Below are 24,011 nucleotides of genomic sequence, written 5' to 3' on the forward strand. Positions count from 1 at the left end.
CTAATGTTACTAAGTTACCACCAGGCCACACCAGATGGTGCTCAGAAGATCACTGAGTTTCCTGGAATCAAACAAACCAAGGGTCTTGTATGTGCAAGATACTTTATCAATTGTGCCACACCCTCAGCCCCAAACCATAGGATCTTCATATATAAGATCATGTAGTGTATAAACAATTTTACATCTTCCTTTTTAATTTGAATGATTTTTATTTCTTTTCCTTGACTTATTGCTCTGACCAGGAATTCAAGTACTGCATTGAATGGAAGTGGCAAAAGTATCCTTGTCTTGGTTTTGATCTTAGAGGAAAAAGCTTTAAGTTTTTTCATCATTGAATATGATGTTAGATTGTACTTGTTACATAAGGCCTTTATTATGTCGAGTGCTTCTCTCCTGTTTGTTGAGAGTTCTTATCATGAAGGATGTTAAATTTTGCTACATTATTCTTATCCACTCATTGAGATGACCATTTGTATTTAATTACTCATTCTGCTTATGTGGTGTATCATATTGTGGTGTATCATATCATTGGTTTGAATATATTAAACCATCCTTGCATCCCAGGGATAAATTCTATCTGGTAATGTGTAGAATCTTTTAACATGCTATTTAATTTGGTTTATTAGTATTCTGTTCAAGATTTTCATATCTAACTTAATCAGAAATACTGACTTGAAATTTTTTTCTCTTGAGATATCTTTATTTTTCTTTGTTATGAGTGTAAAACTGATTCATAGAATTGCCTTGGAATTGGAGAAAAATGAGTATGCACCCTTGGGTAGGATTCAGTAAAACAAATGAATTTTGGGTATTTCTTTGTGGGATTTTTTTCTTTTTAAATTTTTATTAGAGAATCACTGTGATGTACAGGTACAAACTTATGAACTTTTGTGTCTGCATTTCAGTCATACAGTGATTGTTTACCCATCCCTCCACCAGTGCCCATTCACCTCCACCAATGATCCCAGTATCCCTCTCACCAACCCCACCCATCCCCCACTACCTGTGGGATATTTTTAAAATTAACAGTTCCATCTTCTTATTCACCATTAGCCTGGTCAGAGTTTCTTTTTGTTCGTCATACAGTTTTGGTAGATTCTGCCTTTTGGGAAATTTCTCTACTTCTTCTGAGTTGTTCAATATTTTTACATATAAACAGTTATAATAGTCTCATGATCTTTTGTATTTCTCTAACATAAGTTGCTATCTGTATTTTAATCTTTTTTAAATCTAGCTTTAGACTAAGATTGTCAATTTTGTTGACTTTAAAAATAAACTCATGGGACAGAGCGTTAATACTGCGGGTAAGATGTTTGTCTTGCATGTGGCCAACCCAGGTTTGATCCTTGGCATCCCATATGGTCCCCTGAGCACTGCCAGGAGTGGTTCCTGAGTGCAGAGCCAGGAGTAACCCCTGAGTACTGCTGGGTGTGGCCCCCAAACAAAAAATAAATAAATAAAATTAAATTAAAAATAAATAAAAATTAACTCATTTGTCTTGATCAAATTCCATTCTAATCATTGTCTTTTCATCCATTAGCCTTATTTGAGGCTTAATTTGCTGTGTGTTTTCTTTTTTCTTCTGGTACAAAGTTAAGATTTTTCTTTTTTCTTAGTGTAGCTGCAGAGCTATCAACTTACTTCTTAGGATTGCTTTGCTATATCATGTAAGTTTGGGTACGTTGCATCCATTCTCACTTGTTTTGAAACCTTGGGGAAGCACACACAACTGTGCTCAGTGCTTACACCTGGTTCTGTGCTCAGGGATCGTTCCTGGCGGTCTTGGAGGACCATATGGGGATCCAGGGATCAAACCCAGGTCTACCATGTGCCAGGCAAGCTCCTTAACTGCCAAATTATCTCCCTAGAGCCATGTTTCAAGACTTTTTAAATTTTCTTTTTTATTTATTCTTCATTGTCTGTTTCAGAATATATCAATTTTGCATATTTATAAATTTTTAAGTTTACCTCCTGGTATTGATTTGGTTTGGGGTGGGAAATACATCCTGTGGTGCTTAGGGCTTATTCCTAACTCTGTGCTCAGGGATCACTCCTCAGGGGCTGGGAGGACCAAAGGGGTACTGGAAACAGAACATGGGTTGGTTGCATGCTAGGCAAATGCCTTACCACTGTATTATCACTCTAGCACCCCCCTTTGTTGTAGTTTCACACCACTGTGGCCAAAACAGGTACTTGATATGATTTCAATCTTATGTTTGCTGAAACTTATTTTATGACACAACCTATGATCTTCACTAAAGAAAGTTCCCTGGGCACCTGAGGAGAATGTGTATTCTGCTGATGTTGGGTGAAATGTTCAATACATGTCTCTTACATCTCCTTTGTCTAGTAAGTTCCGCAAGTCAAATGTCTCTGTACTGATTTTATGTCTGGATGATCTATGCACTATTGAAAGCGGGCTATTGACATTCCCCAGTGTTATTATGTATTGCTGTCTATTTCTCCCTTTAGAATTGTTAACACTTGGTTTTTAATATTTGGGCTGGAGCGATAGCACAGCGGGTAGAACGTTTGCCTTGCACACAGCCGACCTGGGTTGATTCCTTTGCCCCTCTCGGAGAGCCCGGCAAGCTATCAAGAGTATCTCACCCCCATGGCAAAGCCTGGCAAGGTCCCCATGGCGTATCCGATATGCCAAAAACAGTAACAGCAAGTCTCACAATGGAGACGTTACTGGTGCCCGCTTGAGCAAATGGATGAGCAATGGGATGACAGTGACAGTGATTATTTACCACATTTTATGTTTATTTTATGAGGAGGGGTCCAAGGGACTCAAACCTGGGGCCTTATACATTCAAGGAAAGTGCTCTACCACTGAGTTACATCTCTGGCCTCTATCTACCATATTTAATCCTTGAGATTAATTGCTGGTGTGTATATCTCAAGAGTAGTAGAGTGATTTTTTTTGGCAGTTGTGGGGCCTTTGGTTCAATTTTTGCACCAGAAAGAAAAAAGAAACCAAGCCTGATTTTTTTTAACCTCAAAGAAATGCTTTTATTTCTTTGGGGGAGAAAACAATGTTAGATTCAACACAATTACCAATAACTTGCTCAAATTTTACTTTCAAGTTATCATTAAAAATTTTTAACATGAAAGAAGAGTATAATTTATCAGAGTAAAAATTAGAAACAATTCAAATAAATTTAGGGTTCAATAAATGTATACTACAATACTGACAGTTTGGGGCATTAGAAAAACTTTCTTCATTCTAAGAAAGGGATAGTAATCTGATAATTTTGTGTATTTTAATTATATGTCAAATCTTTTAAGAGTGTTCCTTCTATGCAACATCATGTAACTAAATTTTAAGTCTCAAAACTGAAATTTTGGTTGCTAAAGAATTAAAAATTGTGACTGGAGCAATAATACAGTGGGTACAGCAATGTATAGTAGGTGTAGCACTAGTTTTAAATTCGGTTACCAAGCTTGATGTCCAGCATCCACCCCCTAATGGATTTAAATAGCAACTCTTTCATGATTAAATAGGTGATGGCATTGATCATTAGTAGTGACAAACTTACAAATTTTTGGCTTACACTCGTACTTAAAGGAAAGCAGCAAAACTTAGTTAGAAGTTGGTGGCCACTAAAATGCAGTATTTCCAGGCCAGAGAGATAATACGGGAGGTAAGGTGCTTGTCTTGCATGCATTCAACTTTGATTCAATCCCCAGCACTGCATACGGTCCCCTGCCATGGGTGATCCCTGAGCACAGAGCCAGAAGTAAGCCCTAAGCACTGCTGGATGTGGCCCCCAAACCAAAATAAATTAGTTAATAAAATGCAATCTTCCTTATCTATGTTTACTATAATCCAGCCTAAGATTCCAGCTTCTTTTATCTCCACTCATAAGTTAGGCTCACTGAAGAAACTCTCGGACACCCTCGCCCACCTCCACACACCCCCGCCATCTCAAGACCCCATTCTGATCTAATTTCAGGATCCACATTCATTTCCATCCTTAAAGAACAGTTGCTTGGTGTTCGTTCATTCCTTTCACAAATTCTGAGTGCCGGTTCTGTACCCGGCACTTGTACATGGCAAATGATGTAACCAAATGAGGACCCTAACTTCAAAATTTGTTTAACAGGTGTTGGAACATTATATAACTGAAACCCAATCATGAACAACTTTGTAACTGTGACTGTGTATCTCATGGTGATTCAATTAAAAAATAAATAATTTTTTAAACTGCATTTAAGATGCATCACCCATATCCCATTCCAAAATGCAAATGCAAACATGCACGGGAGCACATCCCACCATCCTGGATGCTGAAGATAGCATGAAAGAGAGGGAGGCTGGGGTTCAGAGCCTCCCTTGGATACGGCAGTCATCTCTCTGAAAACAAAGTAGCATTAATCATGAAAATCTCATGCCTTTCTGTCTCTGCATTCCCTCTCATGAATTTGCCCCTGGCAGCGAGTGTCCTCAGGGAGGGGCTGAGCCACACAGTGTCCCCACGGCCCCCCTTCCTATGCCAGCACATTCCAGCACTCATGAGGGCCTGTGGGTTTAGTGGCCAAAGGGGAGAGCATGGTCAGAGAGACCGTCTGGGAGCCCTCCGCTCATCCACCCCCTTCTCTTCCAGCCACCAAGATGCCGGGAGACATGGACAAGCCACTGCTCAGCCATCGCCTGGTGGAGAGCGACGGCAGCCTCGCTGAAGCCCCCAATGAGGTCCCCAAAGTGGGCATCCTGGGCAGTGGGGACTTTGCTCGCTCCCTGGCCACACGCCTGGTGGGGTCCGGCTTCAGCGTGGTGGTGGGGAGCCGCAACCCCAAACGCACGGCTGGGCTGTTCCCCTCAGCAGCACAAGTGACCTTCCAGGAGGAGGCGGTGGGCACCCCCGAGGTCATCTTCGTGGCCGTGTACCGCGAGCACTACTCCTCACTCTGTGGTCTCAGCGACCAGCTCGCTGGCAAGATCCTGGTGGATGTGAGCAACCCCACAGAGCAGGAGCATCTCCAGCACCGCCAGTCCAACGCCGAGTACCTGGCTTCGCTCTTCCCCGCCTGCACTGTGGTCAAGGCCTTCAATGTCATCTCCGCCTGGACCCTGCAGTCCGGCCCGCGAGACGGGAACAGACAGGTAGGTTTCTGCAGGTCAGCCACCATCCTCTGGTTGGCCTGACACACAGGTGCTGGTCCGTGTTGGTAGACCAGATGACCAACAACTAGCAGTCACAGTCACTTCTGTGGTATTTATCCTTTCAGAGTGCAGGTCCCATGTGTGTTGTCTCAGCTCAGCTCACTACCACAACCTTCCGCTTCACAGAGCAGGAAACAGAGGCTTGGACATGGGATTTGCACCCAGTTCCTAGGAATCTGAAACCTGAGCTCTTTCTTCTTCGGTCACTTGATTTCTTAGGGAGCAAAACGGCTTTCTGGTTACCCTGTGGGATCAAGAAGAGAGAAGAGAGATGCTGCTGTACAGATTGGACTGTACAGAGAGAGTCACACGCTTACGTGCCAGGCCCTAAAGAAGCAGGCATGTCTGGAACTTGATTTCACTCTCTTCGGCTTCCAAGAACTGAGGAGGTTTCTCAGAATAGGCAACAGCAGGATTTTCTGGGGGGTGGAAAGTGGTTCCAGAGAATAGCCCAAGTTGGTAGGAGGAGCTCTCACCAAGTCAGTGTGTATGTGCCAAGAGGACGGATGCCAGCTTCTACCTATGTGTGAGAACTTCCAGCAGTGAGCCCTGCTAACTCCTCTGTGTCTTTTCATGCCAGCCATAAAAGAACCTACAGGTGCCTAGCTGCCCCTCACTGCAGTTTGTATCTCATGGTATCCAAGTGTGAGTCAGCCAGAATGAGTGTTGGGTGTCAGGGCTCAGAGGGCACTGAGGGAGACCCTAGCTGGGCAAGATAGTTCAGCCTTGGCCTCACCTTCTGTTGTGTGGCAGGGGAAGCACAGAGGACTTCTTAGGCTGCAAGAACTATCTGCAGGAGCATAGAGGTGAAAAATGAGGTTCCCAGACCTCAGTTTTTTCACCTGAAAAATGGGAATAGTAGGTACTACCTTCTGGCTTATAGTGAGATTGAGGGATCCACTGTGTGACATCTGACACACACACACACACAGGCTATATTGGTAGACCAGATGACCGTGGCAGAGTCAGCAAAGTCCATGAGGCATACAGAGGGTCTGGAGTCTGGGGGTATTTTGTGCCTGCACCAGACCTTAAGGTGAAGAGTAATAGGCTACAAATCTGGGCTGGTGGATGGCTTAGTGCTTTGAGGACCACAGTGGTCTGGGGACAGCATTTCTCCAAGGGGGAAACACTTATAGACTAAGAGATAGATGTAGCCATAGCTATATGTTTGGGGTTTTGGGAGGAGCTTGTGCTAAGAGCTGGAGCACAGGCTTTGCATATAGGAAGCCCAGGTTTAATTCCTAGTACCGCAAAATCTGAGCACTACCGGAGACACACCCTGAGCAATTAGCCGAGATGGACCATCAGACATGAGGTGTGACCCCCATATACAACAACAACAAAAGAAGACAAATAGTTAGGGCTATATACAAAATAAAATTGCTGAGTGACCCCTGAGGTAAGCTACGGTCCTGAGAGCTCCCTCTCCAAGGGCCCCTGGGGCTACCTACAAAGTATTATTGCTCTTGACAATGACTGCGCTAGTGCATCCAGTGTTAAGATAGCCCTGATGCCTTCCTGGAGTGGCCAGTACTGCTCTGCAGGCCTGGCCAGACAAAGGGAGGGGGGGCAGGCCTGGGAATCAGATCTGCCTTTTGCTCCCTGGGAATCAGATCTACATTTTGCGCCCAGCAACACAGTTCACTGGCGATTCAGGTTCTCAGTTTCCTCTGCTGCTCAGAAAAAAGTTTGTTGCAGATGTTCTCTGAGGTTCTGTGTAGCCTCACAGTCTGGGAGCATTTTTTGGGGGGGTGGGGTGGGAGATGGAGGGGTTGTTGGCTTAGCAGTTGATGATTTTTTTTTTAAATTGAGTCACCATGAGATACAGTTACAAAGTTGTTCATGATGGGGTTTCAGTCGTACCGTGTTCCCACACCCACCCCTTCACCAGTGTACATTTCCTACCACCAGTGTCCCCAGTTTCCGTCCCTCCATCCTCGCCCCCAGCCTGCCATTTTCTTCTCTCTGCATTATGATTCGCAATACAGGTACTGAAGGGTCATCATGTGTATCCCTTTCCCTGCTTTCAGCACTCAGTTCTTGTCCAGAGTGATGACTCTCTCTCTCTCTGGACTCTTCCAGAGTATCTGTCCAACTATCATTGTCATAGTGGTCCTTTCTCTATCCCAGTTGCCCTCCCCCTGCCTCACCCCTCCCCTCCAATGGCAAGCTTCTAGCCATAGACCTAACACCCTGGCCCTTGTTTCTACTGTCCTTCAGTATTAGCCTTATACAATTTTTTTACATTCCACAAAAGCATGCGATCATTCTGTGCTGGGGCCAAATTTAATTTTCCCGCACTTCTTCCCACAGGTGCCCATCTGCAGCGACCAGCCGGAAGCCAAGCGCACGGTTTCCTCCTTGGTGCACGCCCTGGGTTTCACGCCCGTGGACATGGGGTCCCTAGCCTCGTCCCGGGAGGTGGAGGCCATGCCCCTGCGCCTCTTCCCGGGCTGGAAGGTACCCACTCTCCTGGCCCTGGGGCTCTTCGTCTTTTTCTTTGCCTACAACTTCGTCCGGGACGTGCTGCAGCCCTACGTGCAGGCGAACAATAACAAGTTCTACAAGATCCCCGTGGCCGTGGTCAACACCACGCTGCCGTGCGTGGCCTACGTGCTGCTGTCGCTGGTCTACCTGCCCGGCGTGCTGGCGGCGGCCTTGCAGCTACAGCGCGGCACCAAGTACAGCCGCTTCCCCGACTGGCTGGACCACTGGCTGCAGCACCGCAAGCAGATAGGCCTGCTCAGCTTCTTCTGCGCGGCCCTGCACGCCGTCTACAGCTTCTGTCTGCCGCTGCGCCGCGCCCACCGCTACGACCTGGTCAACCAGGCCGTCAAGCAGGTAAGCGGGCCCGCTACCGCCCCCTACTGGCCTCGCCCTGTGCACACAGCCTGCAGGTCGTGCCTGCATCTTCCCACGAGGCAACGCCCACATCCCCACTCCCCCGATTCTGAGTAACGGTGAACAAAACAAATATCCCGGTGCTTCTGGAGCAGCCCAGGAAGAAGAGACAGAGACGTGGCATAGTCAGACCTGGGAATCAGCTCCACCTTTTGCCCCCAGCGACACACTTCAAGCACCTTCTAGAAGTACCTTATAGAAGATACTTGTTCGTATTTAATTATTTATTTCCAAACAGTTTTTTCATTTGTTTTAGTTTTCTTTTGGAGCCAGACTCAGCAGTGCTCAGGGGCTTACTCCTGGCAGGGCTTACAGGACCATATGGGGTACCAGGGATTGAGCCTGGGTCAGCTGTGTACAAGGCAAGTACCCTACCTGCATTAGCATTGTTCTGGGCCACTCCCCTTCCATAGTCACTCTTTATTTATTTTTTTAAGGTTTATTTGGGGGGGGCAGATCTAGCAGTGCTCAGGGCTTACTCCTGGCTCTGAACTCAGAGGTCACTCCTGGCAAACTCGGGAGACTGTATGTGATGCCAAGGATCAAATCCAAGTTGGTCACATACAAGGTTAACACCCTACGTGATGTACTATCTCTCCAGCACTGCAAGTAGCTTTTTTTTTTGTATTTTCCCACCTCTAAGTGTTTTCTTTTATTTATTTTTTTATTTTATTGAATCACTGTGAGAAAAAAAAATTCTTAAAAAGAATACAACAGGGGGTGGAGAAATAGTACAGCAGATAGGCTGTTTGCCTGCAACTAGCTGACCTGGGTTCAATCCCCAGCATCCCATGTGGTACACCAAGCACCACCAAGATTGATTGCTGAGTGCAGAGCCAGGAGTTACACCTGAACGCTGCTGGATGTGGCACAATAGAAAAAAGAAAGAAAGAAAGAAAGAAAGAAAGAAAGAAAGGAAAGAAAGAAAGAAAGAAAGAAAGAAAGAAAGAAAGAAAGAAAGAAAGAAAGAAAGAAAGAAAGAAAGAAAGAAAGAAAGAAAGAAAGAAAGAGAGAGGTACAATAACCTTAGTAGTTCACTTCAGTAAGTGCAATAAATGTAGTTAATTAGGGAGGATATTTAGAGAGTTGCTGGTATTAAGGAGAAAAATCAAACAGCAGACAGGAGAGAGAGCTCAGAGATATGGTGCTTGCCTTGCATGTGCTCAAACCCAGTTCAGAACCCTGCGTATCATAGACTTCTCCGAGTGATCCATGAGCACAGAGACAGGAGTAAGCCTGCCAGGAGCACTGCCCAGAAACTTCCCCCAAGTCAAGGAAAGAAAGAAGAGAAAAATAGAGTGGGGAAGCCCACCCCAGGGGTGTCACCTGGTGCGGTGACAGGTGGGGGGGGGCTTGTTGCAAAGGAGGAAGAGGAGGTCAGGGTGAGCCGGTGGCCAGCTCAGGAGCAGCCAAAACCAAGGATCCTGGCATGCTGACCCTGGGGGCACCGTTGAGCCCCCGCATGGTCACACTGGGCAGGGTGAGAGGGGAGGTCCGGTGGTCGGGGGGAGGGTTGCAGACTGGTCAGGCCGGGCTTTGGCTGAGACTTGGCATCAGATCGGGAGCCAGTGACAGTGCTGAGAGGAGCCGAGGAGCAGGACTCAGCAGAGGACTTGGTCAGGGGAGGGGTGCAAAGCAAAGCAAATGCAGAGAGAGCATGAGCGGGCCACGCAGGAGCTCTGGCAAGGACGGCAAGGCTCGGGGCGGGCCGAGTGGCCTTGGGCGAGAAAGCCTGAAAGGACAGGCTCTCAGGGGCCAGGGGGCCAGGGGAGCTGACCCAGAAAGACCAGGGGGGTTGGGCCTGAGTGCCCGGGGCCTGGCCCTGTCATTAACTAAGATGGAGGAGGCTGTCAGAGCAGGACTCAGGGTGGCAAGTGTCCACTCATTTAAGAAACATCTCTGGTGCTCTCTGGCCTGCAGGCTGCCAGGGAAGGGGGAGGGGCGAGGGCACCTGCGCCGGCTGAATCCTCAGAGCCAGTGCTCCTTCCTGCTTCCCAAGCTCACGGCCTGCAGCTGAGTGCTAGCTCATCTCTGTGAGGGAGGACAGGGCTGCCTTTCCCCGGACGCTGAGCATGTTGCCCAGGTGCAGGGAGCACTACTCATCTCCCCCAGCCCCCAGGAGGCCCTGCAGTTTCTGATCCTGCTGAGGCTGGACCCACCTCACCAGGAAAGGAAGCCGGCAGGGCACCCCTCCCCAATCCTTCCCCCAGTAGCCATAGATTCCAGCCCCTGCTGGCTCTCAGGGGCCTTGCCCACTGCTGGCAGCTACCCAGATGGCCGCATCCTTCCCGCCCACGGGCGCTTGGCATCGATGCATCTGTGGGTTTAGGCTTTCTGAAGAAAAAAGAAGAACCCCAGATTTCAGGCCAAGTGCAGAATGCCTGCTGGAAATAAGAAGGGGAGGCGGAGTAACACTCACACACCCCTCAAGGGAGCTTGCTGAGCTCCAAGTACAATTCTCAGGGCTTCTGGGTGTGAATTCATTGAACCCTTTTCTTACTCCTGTAAAGCAGGTGCTGTATGACACCTCCCCCCCTCCCGCCGCCTTCTCTTCACAGAGAGGCAAACTAAGGTACGGAGAGGGTAAGCCACTTGACTAAAATCACATAGCCAGTAAGTAGCAGAGCTGGGAGGTCACGCCTAGTCACTCAGCACCAGATCCGCATTCACTTTCTTACCACTTCCTACAGAGAAACACGCCCAAAATGAGCAGAGGAGTTAATGACGTCAGAACTCAGGTCATTCACTCATTTGCTCACTGAGCATCTGCTTCCGACTCCAAAGCCAGCCCGTTCTGGAGCCACCATGGCAGGAAGAGCAGTTTCCTCCCTGGCGTTAGGTGCTGTGTGGTGGCATGGAGGCCAGAGTCCTCACCTCTCACCCCCCACCGACACTGACTAGAGCAGAGACCTTGACCTTGAGCCAGCCCCAGCCCGTCTTTGGGGCTCTGATGTGAAGATCAAGGTGTTCCCTATCCTAACATGCCTGATGCCCCGTGATGGTATTTGCTCCTAGCATGAGTCAGCCAGCTCGGCCCCGAGCTCTGCGTGACTCCTCAGGGACTGGACTGGCGTTTGCTGCCCGGGAGGTAGAAGATGTCTGTGGCAAAAAGGGGACTCAGGCAGCGGGTGAGGGGGAATGTTCCCTTGGCCCCATGGGCCCCAATCCCCTGAGCCTACCCTCCGTCCCTCCCCCGGGGCCTCCTGTCTCTAAAGGCCCCACCCTGCCGATACTCCCCTTGGTGTTCTGTGAAGCTGGTGTTTCCAGGAAACGAAGGGCTGCCTTCGGGGGACTTTTCCAGAGTTCCAAAGCCCCTTGGGCCCAAGGGCCTGCTGGAGGCTGCCAGGCTGCAGGCGAGCATCAACCTCGGAGGATGGGATCAAAGCTCTTCTGGCACTCAAAGTGGCTTAAGCTGGTTTTAGGGTAGAGCTGGGGTTGGCTGGTGTGAGCATGCAGGGGTGGAGAGTGGTGAGAAGGAGCAGGCGGTGGCTGCCAAAGCAAAACAGCCCGGCCAGCAATGAGTCGGCCAGACCTGGAGGTATTCAAGCTGATGCAGGAGAGGGGCCCAACAAGCACACGGTCAGGATCTAAAGGGTCACTTCAGTCGGCTGCAAACCGTTGGCCCTCTGGTGGGTGACTTCCAGTCTGCCCTTGGCCCCCCTCCCACAGCACCTTGTGATCCTGGGAGCTGGCAGCTCACCAAGGTTGCCTGAAAGCCCCTAATTGGGAGGCAGTGCTGTGGCCCATCTTTGGAGAAACACCTCTCAAGCCAGGTTTGTTGACATTCTTTCCCCCCGCCGACAACAACTAATATTTGTACAGCGCCTTCTGCTTCTCCTTGCCTGGAAATGCAGAGTCACAGATCTAAAGCAGAGATCGAGATAGACCAAAGACAGTGCAGAGCCCCTCTATTAGCCTCTCCCCAACCCAAGCCCAGGCTGTCAGAGAACCGGAGCACAATGCTGAGGGCCTCGAGGCTGAAGAGGCCCGAGCTCCAGTGCCCTCGGGATGAGGAGGACCCGTACCACACAGTCCGGCCCTCTCCCCATCTCAGATACCCACTGCTCCTGAGACTCGTGCCCCTTGAGCCCACCTGTCCTCCAGGCCAGCCGAGCTCATCCCTCTGGCCGACGCCTCACCCTAAAAAGCCTTGTCACCTGGCAAATTCCTATTCCCACTTTCAAACTCTGCCTCTGTTAAACTCCCCAGCCTCAGTCCCTCATTCCCTATTAGTGCCCTTATGATAGGCTGTAATTTTTTAATTAAAAACAATTGTAATGTTCTCTATTACAGTTTAGAAAGTTGCAATGGTGTTAAGTTTTTTGGTTCATATACACGCAGTTACTCTACCCTGCCACCACCACTTGCCTCCATTATTAGCCGGTTGTATATTTTGATTTGGGAGTCACATCTGGAGATGCTTAGGGCTCACTCCTGGCTCTGTGCCTGAGGATCCTGGTAGTGCTCAGTGGACCATGTGGGATGCCAGGGACTGAACCCAGGTCTGCTCCACACAAGGCATGTGCTATCTGTGCTATCTCTCCAACCCCAGCCTGTGGTATTTTGTTTCGATTTGTTTCCTGATGGCCCACAGTAATGAGTCATTTGCAGGTCCGTCTGCTGCTGGACTCAGTTCCAGCCCTCTTCTCCCCAGCTTCGAGGCCTGTTCCAAAACTATGGTTCCTAATCCAGGTTCCCAGAGTATGGATGCCAAGTAACCAATCACTGCATTGGCCACCACAAAGCCAATACCAGGCCTCTCTCTCTCTTTTTTTTTTTTTTTTGCTTTTTGGGTCACAACCAGTGATGCACAGGGGTCACTCCTGGCTCATGCACTCAAGAATTACTCCTGGAGATGCTTGGGGAACCATATAGGATGCTGGGAATCAAACCCGGGTCGGCCTCATACAAGGCAAACACCCTACTGCTGTGCTATCGCTCACGCTCCACCAGGCATCTCTCTTTTTTTTTTTTTTGGCTTTTTGGGTCACACCCAGTGATGCACAGGGGTTACTTCTAGCTCGTGCACTCAGGTAATTAACTCCTGGCAGTGCTCAGGGGACCATATGGGATGCTAGGAATCTACCCACTGTGCTATCGCTCCAGCCCCCACCAGCCATCTCTTATGAGGAGCACATGAAGAACTTGGAACAAGACCGGCCATAGAAACCAGCGGCTTCGGGCTGGGGGTGTGGTTCAGCAGTTAGAGCATGCCTGGCACGTGTGAGTTTTGACTCTTGGCACCACAGAAAATAATCACAGCACCTGCCACTTATTACACGACTGTAATGATTGTTAGACCAGATTATATTACCTTCCATGTGCTGGTCATAATCAGCTTATTTCACAAACATTGTTCCTTTAGTCCCTTAATGGATAAATACATTCAGAATAGTTGCTATTCGCTTGAGCAGGGAACCCCCAGGGTGTCACGATTGCCCCCTAGTGGCAGCATCGGTATTAGGCGTGGCTGCCAGGCCCTTCTCCACCAGCCTGGGCGGCCCATCTACCTCCTCCTTTTCTGGGGACCAAGCCCTTCCCTCCACTCCAACAACTGGACTTGGGACAAAGATAAGGACCAGTGGATGCCACCGGTCCATCTCTTGTTTGCACACACTCTCCTTGTGGCCAGACAGATTATCTCTAAACAGGAAAGAATCGCTAGAGAAACAGGGAGGCTGTAATTCAGTGAGCCGGGGGTGACACTGTCCCTGGAGGCAGCATCGTGATTGGCTGGGGGATGGGAGGAGTAAAAAATGCCATGGCTGTTGGAGGTAGCCAGAACACAGACCTTCACGCAGATCCCTTTCTGCCCATCTGTGCCCACTTCACCCACCCCTGCCGGGCATCACCACAGCTGGGAGACCAAATCCTGCAGGGGACAACCAAGACAGGTTTGCAAGCCAGTGTGGTATGTGTCTGTTATCCGCCAAACTCCGACTTCTGATGTGACTTGCCTCATCTTCAGCAAAATACAGAAAGGAATGACTAATGAAGTATATTTGAAGCTCAAACAATGTCCTGCAAGGACAGGACTTAATTCAACAGCAGTTGTTAACACTGCTAAGGTGTGAGCAAGACTCTGGGCTTCAGGAGGTACGGCACCTCAGTCCTGGGTGGGCACGTGCAGATGGGAGTTCCTACCTGATACACACCTGGGCCCGTGCAGGATTCCCCCATGACCTCTGCCCTCATCCCCGCCGTCAGAGTGGGGCACTGAGGCTCAAGCTCCTGAATGCCCAACCCACCACTTGCACTTCTAGCCCGTGGGGTGAGAAACTGGGACCCCAGATCCCTGGTCCTTTGTGAGACTTTAAGTCACCATGGGGCACCTGGCTGCACTAAAATAGAACAGAAATTGAACATAAATCCTTCCTGGGGCTGGAGCGATAGCACAGCGGGTAGGGCATTTATCTTGCACACAGCCAACCCGGGTTCAATTCCCAGCATATGGTCCCCCAGGCACTGCCAGGAGTAATTCCTGAGTGCATGAGCCAGGAGTAACCCCTGAGCATCTCTGGGTGTGAGAAAGAAAGAAAAAAAGAAAGAGAGAAAGAGAAAGAAAGAAAGAAAGAAAGAAAGAAAGAAAGAAAGAAAGAAAGAAAGAAAGAAAGAAAGAAAGAAAGAAGGAAGGAAGGAAGGAAGGAAAGAAAGAAAGAAAGAAAGAAAAGCAAGCCTTAAAGAAAGAAAGAGAGAGAAAGAAAGAAAAAAGAAAGAAAGAAAGAAAGAAAGAAAGAAAGAAAGAAAGAAAGAAAGAAAGAAAGGAAGGAAGGAAGGAAGGAAGGAAGGAAGGAAGGAAGGAAGGAAGGAAGGAAGGAAGGAAGGAAAGCAAGCCCTTGGGACAAGGATAAGGACTAGTGGATGCCACTGGTCCATTTCTTGTTGGCACAGAATCTGCCTGTGGCCAGGCAGATTATCTCTAAACAGGGAAGAGTCGCAGGGAAGGACAAGGCTAAATGACTCTCCTCAGCTCGCACCAAGAGCCTCGCGCAGATGCCATTTCCCCATCTCTCCAAACTTCCTCATAAGAATTGCAACCGGTTCATCTTTCATATTCTATCAGGATCCCAGGACTCAGGTCTTTTGTTAGTTTTTTATTTTTGCTTGGGGTTCCCCCCCCTGCTGAAATAGTTTCTCAAAAGTCTAAGTCCTCATGTTACCCCCTCGCCCTGCCTCACTCGCTCCCTGCTGGTGAGGCTGCCCCTTGCTCTCCGGGAGAATGACAGCACCCCTGTTGCTGAGCTTTCTCAGAGTATGCCTCCACTTCCAGGAAGGCAGCTCCCATTGTAATTTGGAAACGTGGGCTCTTGGGGGAAGGCCACAATGAGAGGTCTCCCCTGCATCTGTGCTCAGCTTGCAGGCACTCGGGGTGCCGAGGGAGGAGGGAGAACACTCCGGACCCGGGAGTGGGGAGAGAGCACCCCAATTTATGTGTCCCTGGGGCTTGGTGAGGGTCCTGAGCCGGGCGGTTAGGAAGCCTTGCGGTGGGCATGTGGGCCTGGCATCTAGCAGGTACGTGTGATGAGCTGGCCGAGCTGCTGGGTGTCTGGATGTCAGTTCCGTTGCCTGGCAACAGCTGAGCCAACACTAAATGCCTAAAATGGAGAGGGGGAATCAGAGGGCAGGTGGAACCAGGGGCTCGGAATCAGGGAGCATTGATGGGACTGGGGTGTGTGTGCCAGTGTGTGTGTGAGAGAGTGTGAGTGTGACTGTGTGTGTAAGTGTATGTGAGAAAGCATGTGAGTGTGAGAGAGAAGAGAGAGAGAGAGAGAGGAGAGAGAACAAGAGTATTCAAATAGAGGCAATGATGAAGGCTCCTGGCAGGGGTGTTGCGGGAGGGCGGGCAGGAGGGCCATGTGTCTGGGGGAGACAGGCTAGAAGGCATGCACCCAGGCATGGTCACCCAGGCATGGTCACCCAGGCAGCTTGACTGCCTCCCTCTCCCCCTGTAGATTCAGGTGACTCTTTTTTTTTTTTTTGCTTTTTTTTGGGGTCATACCTGACGATGCACAGGGGTTACACCTGGCTCAAGCACTCAGTAATTACTCCTGGCAGTGCTCAGGGGACCACATGGGATGCCGGGAATTGAACCCGGGTTGGCCGCATGCAAGACAAACGCCCTACCCGCTGTGCTATCGCTCCAGCCCCTCAGGTGACTCTTTAGTCTCTGGGCCCAGCGGCCCTCCTTCTCAAAGCTGAATGTGTCCGTGGGGGAAGATCTTTGGTTGGTACCTCCTCTCCCTCATCTGTGATGGGGGCTCCGATGCACCTCCTGGGTTCTTGTTCACGGGGCTGGGGGAGGGGGGAGGTTTTCATGAGCTGGCATCTGAGAAATGCAGAGGACAGAGCCAGGGTGGGGGAGTGGAGGAAGCTGCCGTTCACTCCCCGCCTGCCCCTGCACCCACCTGCACCCCAGGACATGGTTTTGCTTCCACCCTCTCAGGTCCTGACCAATAAGAGTCACCTGTGGAATGAGGAGGAAGTCTGGAGGATGGAGATCTACCTGTCGCTGGGCGTGCTGGCCCTCGGCACGCTGGCCCTGCTGGCCGTCACCTCGCTGCCGTCCATTGCGAACTCGCTCAACTGGAGGGAGTTCAGCTTCGTGCAGGTAAGTGGGCTCTGCCTCGGCTGAGCAACTGAGCGTGGCCCCCTGGGCAGGACCTTCCCCACCTGAGCCACCTCTGCTTCCACCGTGGAGCCCCTCTATCATCACCACTCCCAAGGCTTCTGACGAGGGGCCCGCTTGGGAAAAGGGTGTTTCCCCCCACCCTCTAACTTCACAGGGCACAGCCAGCTCAGGCACATGAGAACAGGGGACGGTGCAGTCTGGAACCCTGCAGGCAACAGTCTCTGCTTCTATAGTTTATTTATTGGGGGGTTTGGGAGGGCTTTGTGGGCCACACATGGTGGTGTTCAGCACTTACTCCTGGCTCTGCACTCAGGGATCATTTCCAGCAGGGTTCAGGAGACCAGATGGGGGGCTGGGGATCAAACCCAGGTCAGTCAGACGCAGGCAAGCACCCTACCTGCTGTACTATCGCTTTGGCCCCTCTACAGTTTATTTTTCACTTGTTTCTCATTTTCTGGTGCTGTTGCAACTTTAGAGAGCAGGGATCACACACTTGGTGGTGGTGCTGGAGTCCCAAATAGCAGAGCCTCTGGGTCATATGTAGGCCAGCAGAGTGATGCCAGGGATTGAACTCACAGCCCTTAGTTTGCAAAGCAGATGCTTTTACCACTGAACCCTCACTAGGCGCCTTCATTTCTACCAATTCATTGTTCTTATCATTACTATTAGTTTGGGGGCTCCAACACAGCAGTGTTTGAGGGACTCGTGATGCTAAGAAATCAAACCTAGAAACCTCACAAAGAATATACTCAGTTGAGCTATCTCTCTGGCCTCAAAAATTGCGTTTCTTTGATGATGATGATGATGATTATGATGATGTTTTGGGGCCACACCTGGCATAACTCCTGGCAGCACTCGGGGACCATATAGATGGAGGGGGTTGATCAAACCTGGGTCAGCCGCATGCAAGGCAAACACCCTACCCATTATGCTGTCGCTCTGGCCCCCTAATTGCTTTTATTTATTTGTTCATTTGGTTTGGTTTTAAGCCACACCCAACAGTGCTCGGGGGCTGTCCCTGACTCATGCTCAGGAGTGACCCCTGATGGTACTCAGGAGACCATACTCAGTGCTGCGTCGTGATTGCCACAGCCATATGCAAAACAAGTGTCTTACCTCTGCCCCGCCTCCCCAAGCTATCTCTCTGCCCTGCTCCCACCCCAACATTTTTTTTGACATTTAAAAAAATTTATACTTTAATGACTCACCATGAGATAGTTACAGACTTACAAACTTTCATGATTATATTTCAATGATTGAGTACCCAGTTATACAATGATTGAGTACCCAGCCCTCCACCAGTGCCTGTTTTCCACCACCAATGTTTCCAGTATCCCTCCCTCCACCCCCCACACCTTCCTACTCCCTGCCTTTGTGGCAGCCACATTCCCTCTTACTCTCTCTCTCCTTTTGAGTGTTATATTTTGCAGTACAGGTACTAAGTGGCCATCATGTTTGGTCCATAGTCTACTTTCAGCACTCATCTACCATCCTGAGCAAGCCCTCCAACCATCATTTTCTTAGTGGTCCCTTCTCTATCTCAGCTGCCTTTTCCCTCAGCATGTGAGACCAGCTTTCCAGCCATGGAGTGATCCTCCTGACCCTTATCCCTACTGTCCTTAGGTGTTAGTCTCCTACTATGTTACTTAATATCCCACAAATGGGTGCAGTCATTCTATGTCTGTCCCTCTCTTTCTGACTCATTTCACTTATCATGATACTCTCCATGTCTATCCACTTATATGCAAATTTCATGATTTCATCTTTTCTAACAGCTGCATAGTATTCCATTGTTTAGATATACCAAAATTTCTTAAACAGTCATCTGTTCTCGGGCATTCGGGTTTCAGATTCTGGCTATTGTGAACAGTGCTACAGTGAACATACAGATGCAGGTGTCATTTCTACTGTGTTTTTTTGCATCTCCAGGACATATTCCCAGAAGTGGCATTGCTATGTCAAATGCACCCCAACTTGCATTTATGTATCTGTGAACATCTTTTCTGGTGCTGGGAATGGAGCGAGGCAAGTCCTCAATCACTGGGCTACATCCCATTCCTTCCGTTCTTAAGTTTCCAAAGAAAATCTCATGATGTGCAGCCCCGAGGCAGCCCACAGATCTTTCTGAGAGATGAGCAGCCAGTGACTGACCCAGCTGACCACCCTCATCTCACTTTAGTTCCCTTTATACAAGGGTTAGAGAGATCTGAGCAAAGATTTGTTCCCCCTAAGAGAGTCACAATGTACTTGAAAACAGCAAAGACCCGACCGAGCACCCCCTAAAACCAGCCCTCTACACCTTTTTTTTTTCCACTTTGATTCCTCATAAAAATTTTCTCAGTGCTCTGCAGGACTTTGGGAACTGTTGCTAGTGGCAAAAGTCTCTTGGCGCATTTATTCACTCGGGACGTGTTTGTTGAACACTTACTGTGCACCAGGTGTCTATGTGCGCTGGCCTAGGGTATGACAGGAACAGGACAGGCCCAGTCATGTACCAGCGAAAGAGACCAGAGAGGCAGAAACAGCTTTTCCCTTGGCATCTCCCATGGTTCTTCTCCATTCAGAGTAGGTGGTCAGACCCCAGTGTGGGCGCGTTAACTCATCCCTCCCCGCCTGGGTGCTGACTAATCCGGGAGTCTGCCAGCCCTATCGTATCAGGGCAGAGAACAGCTCTGGTGTCTACCCCCATTATCAACAGAAATCCTTGGCTACCCATCTTCTCCACACCAGGAGGGCCCAGAACAGGATTCAGAAAGGGACACAGCCTGAATGGCGCGGCACAGAGTCTGCACAAATCACCCCCGATTCACCTTTGCACTGCTCATGCCCCTTCGATGCTTGGGTTCAGTTCCTTTTCAGAGTGCCTGTCTCTGCATCCCACTGGCTCTGCTCATTCGGGCAGGTCTCTGGAGGAGGAGGAGGGCTGGAGGCTGGCATGCCCAGGGCAGGAAGGATGCTATGCATCTGCCACTAATCTTCTGGGTCACACATCCGACTGTGGGATTTTCTTGTTCTGCCTGGAGTGTATCCTGGGGTGCGTGGTTTTTCCACAATTAAAACAGACTTCAGGTTGCTTTCTGCCGAAAAGCGGCTCCCTTAAGCAGTGGTAGATTACGGGGGCCGGCTCTGGCCGCCCGAGAAAGCTCCAGGATTTGATTTTGTTAGCAGAAGCAGACCATGACCTCGGCAGCAGTGAGGCCCCAGCTATTCACAGTGGGGAGTGAAAATGCAACCTGGAAAGTTTTGCCCCTGTAATCCTGGGGCAGGAAGGCTAGAGAGAGAGGTCAGGAGGCAGAGTTTCATGTGTTTCTCTCTGTCCACAAAAGCCAACACTAATTTCCCAAGTGTATGGATTGAAGGAGGAACTGTTGAGGGGGCCCTGGTCCCTCTCTCCTGCTCCTCACCCAGCTTTATAGCTGTGGCCGGGGAGGGGGACATGCCTTGCTCCTGGAACCTCAATTTCCACCCTTGTAAGTGGACTTTTATGCTCTGCAAGGCTTGAGTGGTGATGTGTGAGGAAACAGAAAAACCTTCTAGGCAATATTCCTAGGCTCTGCTTTCCCTGACTGCTCTACTAGTACCCCCACTTCTGAGTTAAGTGGGGGGCAGCAAGCCAAAGATTCAATCCTGAGCTTCAGAACTGTCCAGGAAAGTGTCCGTGACCTGTGCCAGATGGACATTGCCGAGCTCTGGAAACAGTTTAGTTAGGACATCCCATTTTTGTTGGTGGTTGGGTTTTGGCCACACACAACAGGGCTTGCTCCAGGCTGAGGGGGAGGAGAGTGGGGACGGGGACATGCAGTGTGGGGTCCAACCCAATCCTCCTGCATGTAAAGGATGCACTCCACCCTTGTGAGCAATCTCCAAGGCTCACTCCCAGCTTTTTCAAAAGAAAAGAAAATGCCAGCATGCTTTGTGGATCGCGAGGCTAAGTCTGTTGCAGCAGATGTATCGACCCAGTGCCATGTACCCAAATGTGCACTAGGCTCTAATGTAGAAGGGAGAATTCACTGTGAGAATCTGCTCTTGGAGCAAAGCAAACACCAGGCCTGCTACCAACCTAAGGGCTTAGACACCAGTAAAAGTTCTGGAAGACTGCTTCTGCAAGCTTCCTGTGTGTGTCTTAGGTGCACAGCATATAGCGTGTGGAGGCCTTTGAGGGAGGGACCCACTGTGGATCTGGGCTGCAGACCACCCACTTACCATCCATGCAACATGCACCATTCAACAGGCTCTTAGCATCTCCGGGTATCTGGACATAACGTGTCTCTGTCCACCCTTTGTGGTCATTGGGAGGATTTGAGTCAAGGGCACATCAAGGGCACTGAGCATGTACCCAGTAGTGGCTGCCATTTTTGGATACAATTTTTTTTTTGGAGGGGGGCAGTGCCACACCAAGTGGTATTCAGGGCTTACTCCTGACTTTGTGCTCAAAGGAATGTGGCAGTGCTGGGGGGTGGGGGGGTCCCTGTGTAGTGCTGAGAATCAAACTCGCATTAGCTGCATGCGATTCAAATGCCTAACTCTCTGTGCTTATCTCTCTAGTCCTGGTAAGGTTTTGGGGATCTGCTGTGCCCTCCCCCATGGAGAAGCTGGTCCCCACTTTCTTCTCCAGTCTATGAGACCACAGTGGGTCCCCAGGACTTAGAAGTGGCTATGACTCATTTCGATGAAAGTCACCAACCAGTGTCCTCATGTCTACTCTTTTGTTCCCAAAATGTTTTTCAAACTTTTTCATTTGATTTTGTTTGTTTGGGTGTGGTTTTGTTGTTGTTTCCCTTTGGATTGGGCTCTGCTAACTGCTCCTAATAGAACCAGTTAAACATTATCTAATTGTAGATTATCCAGCTTGGAGTCGCTTACCCAAACAGAGAAGTCGAGAAACAGAGAAACAGAGAAGCACCCACCCTCCACAGGGTTACCGCCTCTGACTCACATATTCCAGTCTGCTATAACAGCGCGAACCCCCACTCCCCCCGCTTCCAGACCAGGTGTCCAAAGCCCCTTCACTACGCACTTGGACCTCAGCAGGCTCTATGGTGACGTGGCTGTTCATGTGTCTTGTTTTTCTTTTTTCTTTTTTTTTGGCAATGCTCAGGGGTTACTCCTGGCTCTGCTCTTAGGAATCATTCCTGGCGGTGTTCAAGAAACCATATGGGAATCCAGGGATCAAACCCGAGTCAGCTGTGTGCAAGATACAGCCCTACTCACTGTACTATCGCTCAAGCCCCTGTATTATTTTTCCTAAGAAGCTTTATCATTGTATAAATGGCCTTATGGGCTGCAGTGATAGAACAGCAAGTGAGGCGCTTGCCTTGCACATGGCCAACCTGGGTTTGATCCCCAGCTCTATATCTAGTCCCCCAACCCCAGCCAGCTGTAGCCCAAAAACAAAACAAAAACAACAAGGCCTATATGGGCTACAGAACCCTTTGGGGTCCTCTTTTAACTATTGTGGGATTTTTCCATTCTTCCCGAAAGAGACGGCATTTTAAGGGCCCACCTTGCTGTAACCTCCTAAATGCCCCCCAAGATGGCAAAGTCCCCAGGCCTTTGAAACTGGCTGGCATTTGACTAGTGGCCCTCTCGGCGAACCATTAACCCAGGCTGGGGTTTCCCACCATTGGCCATTATGGAGTTTGGCCTAACAGAGATGAGGTGTTCGGAAGAGCACCTCAATATTCTCTTGGGGGGTACCTGCCCTTTTATATACATATATATGTGTGTGTATATATAAATATATATATATGTATATACTCTGAGTATAGCTGGGTGTGGCAGAAAAAAAAAGATTCCTGGACCAGAGAGATACCCCAGGGGCTCATGACTATGTGTTGCATGTGGGAGGCTCGGGTTCAAACTCTAGCAACACCAGGAGCAAGCCCTGAGCGACACGCTGGGGAAAAAACAACCCGTGAGCACTGTCAAGTGTAGTGACCCAAAACCCAATCAAAGAAAAAAATGTTTATTCCTGATGATCAGTTCAGGAACCTCCCCCTCTTCTTAATTTTTTTGTATTGTATTAAACAGAACATAAAATGTGTCCTCTTTAACCACTTCTAAGTGGACAGGTCAGTGGCATCAAGTCCATTCATGCTGTTGCACAACCATCAAGCCCCTGTCTCCAGGGTGCGTTTCCTCTTGCGAAACTGAAACTCTGCCCTTTAAACAACTTCCCATTCCATCCTCCGCAGCCCCTGGCAGTCACCATCCATTTTTTGTCCTATGAGTGGGACCTCTCCAGATTCTGCTTTAAGTAGAATGATGCAATAGTTCTTTTTGCCTGCCTTCTTTCAACTGTACATCACAATCTCTCACTCTCTTTCTCTTTCTCTGTGTGTGTGTATGTGTGTATGTGTGTGTGTGTGTGTGTGTGCGTGTGTGTGATGTCAGGGATGGAAACCAGGGCCTCATATGTAAGGCATGAACTACCTCAGTAGAATTTTTCCCCTTTTATGCACTGTAGCACTGTTGTCCCGTTGTTCATCAATTTGCTCGAGCGGGCACTAGTAATGTCTCCATGGTGAGACTTGTTACTGTTTTTGGCATATTGAATATGCCATGGGTAGCTTGCCAGGCTCTGCCATGCAGGCGGAATACTCTCTGTAGCTTGCCATGCTCTCCGAGAGGGATGGAGGAATCAAATCTGGGTCAGCTGCATGTAAGGTAAACACCCTACCTGCTGTGCTATCACTCCAGTCCCCACTTTTATGACTAAATAACATTCCATTGTACAAATGTACTACATCTTGCTTATCCACTCTGTGGACATTTGGGTTATTTCCCCTTTTTAGTTATGTGATAATGCTGCTACATCATAGTTACGTGGTAATGCTGATCATGGTTGCACAGATGTCTTTTCAAGACTCTGCTTTTAGTTCTTTTGAGTACCAACCCAGAAGTGATTTCTCTATCAGAGGGTAATTGTATTTTTCATGTATGGAGGAACTGCTATACCATGTTCCCTGACAGTTGTGCCATTGCACACTCTCACCCACCCCACAGTGGCAAAGGGATCCAGTTTCCCTCCTGCTTACCGACATCTGAGGTTGTTCTGTGTTTTTGATTGCACAGCAGACTTTCTAAGGGGCTTGAGGTGGTGTCTCACTGGGCTTTTGATTGCATTTCCCTAATGATTGGTGACATGAATATCTCTTTCTAGTGTTTATTGGTCACTCGTATCTATTTTAGAGACATTTCTATTCAAGTCCCTTGCCTATTTTTGAATTGGATATGTTTATGTTTAGCTAATATGTTAATTTTAATTAATTTGATATTTATCAAGTTTGCTGTGCAAATATGTTTTTA

General features: G+C 49.0%; 1 protein-coding gene across 2 annotated transcripts in view; it reads left to right on the plus strand.

Moving 5' to 3' along the window:
• The window catches only part of STEAP3 (STEAP3 metalloreductase), a 58,619-nt gene that overhangs the window by 19,328 nt on the left and 15,280 nt on the right, over positions 1-24,011 (plus strand). For both annotated transcript variants that reach the window (XM_055123428.1, XM_004608159.2), the window contains exons 2-4: positions 4,611-5,110; positions 7,487-8,014; positions 16,518-16,682. In XM_055123428.1, the coding sequence (XP_054979403.1) occupies positions 4,619-5,110; positions 7,487-8,014; positions 16,518-16,682 (1,185 nt within the window). In that variant the 5' untranslated portion in view covers positions 4,611-4,618. The remainder of the gene's footprint in view (positions 1-4,610; positions 5,111-7,486; positions 8,015-16,517; positions 16,683-24,011) is intronic.

Source organism: Sorex araneus, chromosome X (assembly GCF_027595985.1).
Source record: "Sorex araneus isolate mSorAra2 chromosome X, mSorAra2.pri, whole genome shotgun sequence".
Lineage (NCBI taxonomy): Eukaryota > Metazoa > Chordata > Mammalia > Eulipotyphla > Soricidae > Sorex > Sorex araneus.